We start from the raw sequence: 9,913 nt of genomic DNA, 5'->3' as shown, positions 1-9,913 counted from the left end.
AACTAAATATTTTCTCCAAAAACCTTTAGGACTCTACTATTTGTACACTGATTTCTGACACTTTGATTGACACTTGCATTATTGTCAAATGTCAATTGCATAAAAAATCTATTTGAAATTTTAAACTGTTCAATAGGATAATATCATGTGGCAAAGTATAAACCAAAATGTATATTATAGTGTACATGTAACAAGATTCAAAACTTTATCAAGGACAGTTTCCTAAAAAGAACCTGTAGCATTTTTCCTAGGGTGCAATGACTGGCTAACTCCACTGCTACAACATTCATTGAGCACAGTACATTTGCATCTGCAATACATAACTGAAATTAGATAACTAATCATCTCATCACATGACATAAAAGAAATTGACAGAAAATATTAATAACTGCAATAATTTCTGATACAGATATTGATAACTGCAATAATTTCTGATACAGACAAGAGTTGTGCTTGGTTTACATAATTTTATGCACATGCCAAGCTTTATCCTACAGACAATACATAGTATACATTTCTATATACACCAAATCACTTGAACATTTGCGAAGGGGAGCATGCATGAACCAGAACAGATCAAACCTAGCCTACAAAACATTCTGAGATGAAACTGTGCACTTGCACGACTACTTAACAGCTAACTACATGAGTTTTATCGCACTACAGATTCTCTCAAAAATAGGTCTAATCAAACAAACTACAAATCATGTCTCTTTTTTCTTCTTCTTCGCTGTCAAAACACTTGGTCTGGAGAAAATTTTGCTAAATATTCCAGGTGCTTTAGAAGACGGAATTTTAGCTTTGCTTTCGCTGGTAGAGTAGTCCATAGCAACATCTGAACCCGAGCATTCTTTATCAGTACTAAATTCATCTTTCAATATCCGTAGTAGTTCCATTGCCATGGACTTTGCTCTATTGTTCCCGTTAACAGATACATTAACAAGACCAGTGATAACACCCTCGTCCATGACCAGCTGACAATATTGAACACGCTCCGAGCATAAAGAAAGAAGAATATCGACCGCATGCTCTTGGTCCTCATGACTGTCACTCTCGAGTAGTTTGGAAATCGAAGAAATGCAGCCATCACTTTCAGCAACAGAAACTCTAGCATCTCCTTTGTCGCACAAATTTTTCACAATGGTTACACAGTATCTTGCCAGAGTGTTATTTTCAAATAGTGGAACTAGTTTGGGGATGAATGCTCGAGACACAAGAAAGGAACCGATTTCACTACTTGATGACAAATTACTCAATATTTTTAAGGCTGGTTCCAACAATTCTTCAAGCTGGGTGTCAACTATATTCAGGATACAAGTGAGTGCCCCAGATGCTGCAATCTTGTATTCAGAATCTTTGTCGAAGGACAAAACCTCCAATATGGCAAGAGCTTGTTGAGCTACCTCCGTATCAAGATATGATCCCAAAAGACTATATGCATCTTCATCCATGCAAGATATATGTATTCTGAAACACGCAATCCAAAGTAGATTATTAGTGAAAAAAATTCTGAAAAAACAAACTGTTTGGCACTTGTGTCTTCATTTTGTAACTTTCGCATTGAAAGGTCTTCGTCAGCATATGCAAACTGAAAATCCAGTTTTGGAAGTTTTGTGATCATCAATGAGTAACTAGAAGCAGTAATTACTCCATATTTTAGAAAGACTTGAAGAAGAAATACTGTGCAAGTAGCCAACACAACTTAGAACTTCGTCCCAAAATAATTTCTCATCACCACAAATCCAGAACAAGAACTAGCAACAACCACCTAAGCCTTATTCCCAATATTTGGTGTTGGCTACATGATCATTCTTCGCTCCGTTGTGTTCGTATCTACTAGGAGATCTTAAGCAACAATATCCTAATACACTACTAGGTATCAAGTTAATTTTGGTTCACTCCACTCTCTTTTAACTTGCTCTACCGTAATCATGTCACTGTTATGAATGGAGGCCTATAGGCCTATAAGTCGTCAGCTTGTATGAAGCCACATTCTCTTGGAGCACATGTTGGGGCAAGTGTCATGCAAAACAAGTTTCATCTCAATTAAAAATATTGCCTCCCAACCTAATATACAAGCTCAAGCGACCTTTTTGCTTGATCGCTTTCATTTAGTGGCTCCAAAGGTAATTCAAAAGGCATTTAGATCTTTCACCTAGTTAAAGAATTTGATTGGTCGCATGCAGTCTCCAACTGTGCAAATTGAGATGTTCAGAGCTATGATGCTCGGACTCGGGTACGGGTATCCGGTACAGGTACGTATCTAAGTGTCGGATCTTTTATTTTTTAAAATATAGGATACGGGGACATGGTTAGAAAGAATTCAAATTTCGAACACGGGTACTTGAGTACGTCTTTCAAGCTTCAATTTTTTTTATTAACTCAAGATGTCATTTTGAATAGACCAAAATCAATAGTTCACAAAAAAGGAAATGAGTATTAAATAAGACGTTATGACTAATAAAAAATACAATTTTGGGGTTTAGTTTTCAATTATAGAAAATGGGAAAGAAAAGGAAAAGAAAAAAGAAGAAGTATAAAACAGCGAAGTGTCCGGTTAAAATTTGGAGGATCCGACACATATCCCATACGCATACCCATACCCATGTCGTGTCGTGTCCGACACGGGTACTCCAACCTTTTCAAAGAGTCCGAGCATCAAAGGTTCAGAGTAAATGTGAGAATAATTTTCAGAATCTAAGATTTGAGAGCATTACTTAAATGAGGAAATTCATTTATTCATTAGACATTCAATGGAAGGTAGTGATTTCACACACTGGTGGCCTCCCAGAGGGCTGGTTCAATTTTAAAACCAAATATTGACAGACAGCTTAAGACTGTAGTCTTCTTTAGAAATTTCTGTTCTCGTACTCTTATATCTCACTATATGCTCTAGTATTCTAGGCAGAAGAATTCAGTAGAGGTAGCTTGAAATTGCAATAAGATTTACTAAGAAATAGAAGATACCTCAGTTGCCCCAATTATGAAGAATATTGGACAGAACCACTAACGAAAAAAGATGGTGGTATAATCACCTTGAAGTAGAACAAATACCTGCATTTCTGTACAAATTCTAATAACAATTGACATCCAATCATCTGAGCTTCCACGTCATGAGTGTTGTGTGCATCCTTCATAAATCTAAGAAGTGGTTGAACGAAGTTCCCAAAGGACATCACTGTGCAAGCTTCATTATTGCCCATCAAAAAGTGCTTGACATTTTCAACCATGGTGCACTGAGAATCCCAGGGAAGTGAACTGATTCTAGCAAAATACTCCAAATTGATTTCCTGTGTGCTTGCAGACGATTGAAATCTAGGTGAATCATTGTCATTTTTCATTGACAAAAGATTTACATCTCTACTCATCTTAGAATGCAAGAAATCTGCTGAACCACTGAAATCTAGTGGAAGATATAGATCATTCAAAGAACTGCTCAAGCTGGCGATGGAATTGGTAGAAGTTTCACAAGACTTGACAAGTTCTGCTTCCTTGTTTGGGTTGGGAATAGACAAACCATGTGCTGCACACCATTTCGAAATAATGTCTTTCAAGCCAATATTTGAGGTCAATGATAAGTGAGCCAGCTTCACATTCGTCTTTGGACATGCATCATGACCTTCATCAAACCACCTCTGAATCCACATCCTTTCAAATGTTTGCCCAGAAGCAATGACAACAGGATCATACATCAATCTCGAAGATAAAGGGCAAATGAATTCTTCAGGTGGTATAGCAGTACTCAACATGTCAATTTGAGCAACATCAGGCCTATATCTCTTTCGCAATTCCACTTCTGTTGACAGATCATTAGCACCTGCTACTGGGAAGGTATCTTCATGGCATATAACGCTGTTGTCTGTTTGCTCTCTGATAATATCATTTCCGTATTTATAAAGAAGATTCAAAAAGAATAATAGTATCTTCCTCTTAGCTGAATCACTTTGGCCAATTTTGTCAAGCAACTTTTTTATGGATCTTTTCTCTATCAAAAGAGCTTTCTGGGACATAATATGAAGCTTCAAGGAAACCACTCGAATAGAGCCAAGGGTATCGTCCTCCATTGAATCAGTTGTAGAACCATATCTATGAAGCAATTCCCGCAAAACCTTCCCAGCCTCCTCTTCAGATGGATCCAAACAAAATGTTGAGCTCCTAAGATCAGAAATGATTCCAGAAATCTGCTTGCAATAGTTAATCAACTGTATCACAACACTCATTTTGTCGGTTGTTCAAGAATGCATGAAAAAAGAGAGGGGACTGGAGGAGAATCAACAACTTATTTAAAGGAATTTACAAGAGATCTCAATTATAGTGGGGCCAGTGGCAGATCATAGGATAAAGGGAAGCCTGGGGTGGGGGAGAGAGGAAGGCACTATTATTACATACCCACCTTAAAACATAGTTTTTAATTCAACTACATCAACATCTAGAAATCTATAAGTAAATATTGAATGTAAAAGGTGCTCAAGTGCCTGATGAAATTGGACTTATGCAGCTATAAATTGAGCTACTTGCTTTAGCATTGTGGTCATACTAAATATTTTGGGCAGATGAAACTGCAAATATGATCCTACAGCATTAAAGAAGAAACACATTCGATTGCACAAACTTCTCACTAAAAAAATCTAAACACAAACAGCAGACAAAATGGACCAAAAGTTGCAATGTGGAAAGAATGGACTTTCGTTTTCTGAGTAATTCATAAGCTTCAAAAGAAAGTGAAAGAAAGGATGAATTGAGCAAGAACAAATGCAAAATAATAATAATAATAATAAATAAATTATATTAACGGAGAGTTATTAAACTACCTATGATGTAGATAAAAAATATTCAACTAGAAAAATGACAGTTTTGCATGAATGTGTGCGTGAGAGAGATAGAGTTCATGGGGCAACCAACTTTTCAAACTTTTGAGGCCCTACTTCTCATATGTAACCTAGAATTAGTAAAACTCTCAGTAGCATCATGGAGTTCTTCAAAAATCAAGGAGTGGAGGAAAAGTTCATGTATCCTAGAATTAGTTAAGTTCTCAACAGTAGATGGAGTATCCCGAAGATCTTGGAGGCGAACTGCCACCCCTAATTCCACCCACCCCACAATCATTGACAACCTGAAAGTGATAGGTTTTTCTGGTAATCCATGGAAAAACAGAAACAAATAGCCTGATCAGGAAAAGAGGCTCTCCAATGTCTTTCAGCATTCCTCCTGAGATCCTAGAAGGCACCCGCATCTGTAACATTTTCCTTTCTTTCAAGCCCGCCTCTCCCTCTTTTAGTAGGGAGGAGAGAATGGGGGAAAAGTTGGACCTTGAATTTGTTGATGGGGAGAGAGGAAGACAATTGAGAGGAAATAATGGACATATCACAAAAAATTTTACATGTTAGCAAATCTTAAAATCCAAATCAATTGGCAGCGATGAGTTCGGGAAAAAACAGGAAAAGAAATAAGAACCTGAGACACAATTAGCCAAGATTTTCCATAAAATTTAGAATGCGTATTTTTGCTTCTCAAAGTTGAAACACGCTAATGAAATTGGGAATATCCTTCAATTTCATTTTATTTTCAACTCTTAGAGGTGACTAATTCCTGACTTGCACCTACTTGCTTCCCGAAGGAATATCCTGCATTTTTCTTTTCATTTAAGTTTTGAATTCATTTCAATTTTCTGTATTGAGGGTCTGTTTTAAGAACATATTTGGTTTATCATTCTGAAAAATTATTTTTCAAAATAGAAAATTGGACAACACATTTGGTTTGGAATTTTTAAGAATTGTTATATGACATTTTATTTAATGAATTTGATTATGCAGTAAAATAAAACAACTTTATGCTAATGTATTATTAAGTAATATATGCAATTTTCATTGATTTTCCCTCGCTACCAATGTAAAGCCCCAATATTGCAACCCCAATCAAACTGAAAATTTCATAACCCAAGTAGTAAAACTCAATTTCATAGCATAAATTAAAAGCTGCAAAGATGGAGGAGACAAAAACAAAACCCTAAAGGAGAACTTTTGGAAATCTAGAATTTTTGGGACATTTGGAAATTACACTCAACATTAGCAAAACAATGCCCACTAGAATCCCCTCCAAAAGAGAGGACTTAATCAGACAAACTCCATCACACACTGTGGACAGGGGGTTTTGGGGACATGTTTTTAGCGACAACACTCAATACAACAAAAAATATATTTCGAAATGGTTTTTAAAGATACCAAACCAAACAATTTATGAGTGATCTATAAAACTGAAACAGCTTGAAAAAGGCAAATCAAACGCCCAAGTTTTGATAAGCTATTATTAATATTATGCACCGAGTTATCTTAAAATATGTTTCATGTATAATCACTAAGTGGCATACTTTTCTTTAATACAGCCAGTTCTATATGAAACAGAAAAACTTCTAAGACATCAGAGAGACCTTTTCCTCAGCAGTTTAAGAGGGCACCGCATGAATGATTTCATAGGCTGTACATATTTAGAGAGAGCATATTCAATTTTGCTCAAAGGGATATGGATTGCTCACCGTTGCAGCCAGAATTACGGGAACCATATTTTGAAGTTGGCCAAGACTTTGTTCTATTAAGTTCCTCGACTTTTTACATCTCGACAGTATAGCATCTCCTGTTAGTGCCTGAAAATTTAAAGCAGGAATTATAAGGTAACATCAATACCAAATGGATGGACAAACTGTCTCGGGCAAATTAGAAGTATTAGCACATTTACTATATTCCTTTCCAGTTAAATATTTTAATAGACGCACTTCCACAATAGAATTTTCTTTTCTGGAAGCACAATAAACATTTTTGTTGAAGAACTTCCATACCTAATTTAGACCTTATCTTCTTCCTTCTGCTTCACCAATCTGGTGCCCGACTAATTTCTTTTATTACAACATTTGATCTTATCAGAGAAGGTTTATTTTGAGAGACATAAATTAAAGAGAAGAAAAGCTGAACTATGAAACATAGAAAGGAATGGAGTGGAAACATATAAATGAAGGGCTGAAGTAAGTCCTATCGAACAATGGGAAGAATTTAATTTGTCTACAATAACATAAAGGCTGGCCATTAGCTTTTGATGAACCCATTAATTGAAAATTAATTCCAGTACCAGCTCAAGCAATTAACAAAACTAGGTACATAAAGCTTTAGTAAAAAATGCCCATAAAACTTAATAAGAATCTTCCAATTGCCATGGATTGGGTATAGCAAAAACTATAATATACTACAAATTGATACATTTAAGTTAGACATACGTACCAAATAGAGCTTGCTGGACTCACTACATCGCTGAAGCAGAGAATTGGCTTTGACAATTCCATTATTTAACAAGCAAAGTGCCTCTATTCCTGATGAGCACCGAGGAGGGGCAGCTTCTATTTCTGGAATTATTTTCGTAACTCTAGTGAGCAATTTTAGTAGTTCAGAACACATTCGATAGTGGACCTGTCATAATATGAATTACAAAATTATTTTTCCTAACAAAATAAGACAAACTTTTGAAACAAAAAAGCAGAGCAAATGAGAATAAACAAGGCTGTTAACCTGAATTGAAAATAACAAGCATAATAGAAACAAACGACAAACGACAGAAGAACTCTGACTCATCCTAGAACCAGGTTGTTACCAACTCGTTATCGACTTTCAAATCTCTTATCTATTGTCTATCTACTCCTAGATCTATTCTCATGGCTATCTATTGCTGCTATCGGCAGAATCCAGCACGTTCCTAAACATCCATTGCAATTCCGACAGCCAACCTCCTTACCTTGTTTCAGATTCTTCAAGTTTTTAATTAAGTCCACTTCAACATCACCAGGTATAAATGATCCTTAAACATGAGAACTTTTCTCCCTAGTGCTTTGGTCGTGCATGTGCTCACCATAAGCTCAGTATCTCTCGAGAAAAATCAAAAGTATCCATTACCTTCCCTCGACGATCTCTATGAATCTGACTCTATAAGTGCAACTTTCTTTGTCATCGTCATCTAGCATGAAAAGAAATTAGCACATGGAACTCACACAATAGTTAGCTTCTACACTCTACAAAGACAAAATCAAATTTGACTTCTGGAAAGGAGTGAAAGAGAGGACATGTTCCATAGCATAAGAAGGAAAGAAAAATTGCAAATGTATAGTAGATTGGAAGATGAAGACAATGTTTCGAATATATAATAAATTGAAAGGATGAGGAATTGAAGTACGGAGAGAAGAAAAGAATGGAAACTTTGAATAGTACAAATATAAAGGATATAGGGATAGCATGCAAGCTGGGAAGAAGGAATTGACTCATGTCTTCGATTAGATAAGAGTACATTGCTTTTCAGATCAACGGGAGTGGTCCAAATCAGCCATTTAAGGAACTTAAACTTGACTTCATATTCATAGTGCCTCACATCCATTGAAAGCTTAGAGGAAGGAAGATTTATCATTCATTTTGCAGGTTAAAAAGATTCAGATGTTGAGCTTGCTCCTCGAATTGAGCTGCATTGCGAGATTGGATTGCATTACACAGCTAAACTCCAAGAAATTTTCTTAATTAAGCTAGGAACCTACTTTCCAGCAGCTTTACTTATACCCCAGGTTCACTCCACACCAAGACTTAGGATATAGTTTCCCAATTGACTGTGATGAAAGATGTTCCTCACTGAAAGAAAGTCCTAGATCGAGAGATCTTCCCTCACTCTTAGTCTTGTTCATCTCCTCACATTTCTCATTTCAGCTTTCACTTCCCATCTCTAATCTAGAGTCGAACTAGTGTGACGCACTGATGCACCCATCTTTTAGTGGGGTAAGAAAGATGAAATATGTAAGAAGTGAACTTCAAACTTCAAGCCAAGAAGGAAGCAGCTATCGGACAGGATCGTAGTTGATGCTAAATTTTGGGAGTTCAGATTTGACAGACGTAGCACAGGGAATACGAGTGAAGCTACTCTTGAAATACTTAGAAGCCACAAATCTCATAGAATTCAAGGCTTAATGTTTGAAAATTGTATTATAAAATTATTAAGTATTAAAACACCAAAATAATAAAATATCATAATGAATTCCTTCAGGTTCAAATTTAGGAAACTTCTATTTTTTATATTATATCCAAATTCCATTATCAGACTATAACTTCCAATGTGACAACAACAGTTAGAACTGGCAGGAAATTACACTTTCACTTGATTAGAGAGTGCTTCACCACATAATCCTCATAAGTATTGGATATTTTTAGGTGAAGCAAGTTCTGATCATTTAAAATGGAAAGAACAGATGATAAATGTGTGAACAAACATATGTTATTTAATTTGATTGTATACTTCATTTAAAAAGTCCTAAGTCCATACATTAGTCACGGTTGAAGGATGTTCCTACAGTCTCTTGATATGGCATTTTTAGAAGCTGCACTGTCTGCAGTGAACTCAAGGTTGTTGAGGGAGCTAGATGAAGATTATACGCGCAGCCCAGATCCCAGATGGCTATTCACAAACTGAATTCCGATATATTGAGATCACCAATTGTTATATGCACAAATGATTTCTCTCTCTCTATAGTCAGTACATGCGGATAAACTTCAATGTCTTTCAAACTGATCCAGTTAGATTGTCTAACTTAATCGTTTTGATGATACCATTACTAAAGTTGTCTGCATTCCTCTTTGTTCTAGGGAGATGATAAGTCGGCTGCAAGGAGTTGGGAGGAATATTGGAGGCAAAAATCATTATTACATCTCTTAATATATATTCATGAAAACATTTGACCATTGTATGCTTTCTCAATCTGACCCCAGTAGAATGCGTCGTTCTCAAGTTTTTCTGTTGTTTCTCGGTATCCAGGGAAAATAATGGCAATTATATGTGAACTCTTCGGAGTAACCGAACAAGATCAAAACAAGAAGCAATGTCATATGAGATTGCATCT

General features: G+C 36.1%; 1 protein-coding gene across 2 annotated transcripts; it reads right to left on the bottom strand.

Annotated features, from left to right (window-relative positions):
• Positions 1–410: 410 nt before the first annotated feature.
• LOC111401438 (U-box domain-containing protein 5) lies at positions 411–7,458 on the bottom strand. Of its 2 annotated transcripts, XM_023029170.1 has the most exons (4): positions 7,269–7,458; positions 6,533–6,640; positions 3,055–4,181; positions 411–1,467 (listed from the first exon to the last, which is right to left on the bottom strand). In XM_023029170.1, exons 1-4 carry the CDS (start codon positions 7,440–7,442, stop codon positions 705–707), a joined length of 2,172 nt encoding a protein of 723 aa, XP_022884938.1. In that variant the 5' UTR covers positions 7,443–7,458; the 3' UTR covers positions 411–704. The 2 variants fall into 2 exon arrangements, with proteins under 2 accessions (XP_022884938.1, XP_022884939.1); XM_023029171.1 differs by lacking the exon at positions 7,269–7,458 and having other exon boundaries at positions 3,055–5,309.
• Between the last annotated feature and the right edge of the window lie 2,455 nt (positions 7,459–9,913).

Source organism: Olea europaea, chromosome 10 (genome assembly GCF_002742605.1).
Source record: "Olea europaea var. sylvestris chromosome 10, O_europaea_v1, whole genome shotgun sequence".
Classification (NCBI taxonomy): Eukaryota; Viridiplantae; Streptophyta; class Magnoliopsida; order Lamiales; family Oleaceae; genus Olea; species Olea europaea.
This window is presented reverse-complemented; position numbering and strand designations above follow the sequence as displayed.

Bases quoted from the DNA above. Each gene is read 5' to 3' on its own strand.
- LOC111401438 (XM_023029170.1), bottom strand. From the start codon at position 7,442: ATGTGTTCTGAACTACTAAAATTGCTCACTAGAGTTACGAAAATAATT. The intron at 6,641-7,268 runs GTACGTATGTCT...TTAAATTTTCAG, and splicing joins AGTCCAGCAAGCTCTATTTG to GCACTAACAGGAGATGCTAT. The intron at 1,468-3,054 runs GTATTTGTTCTA...TGCGTGTTTCAG, and splicing joins GAATTTGTACAGAAATGCAG to AATACATATATCTTGCATGG.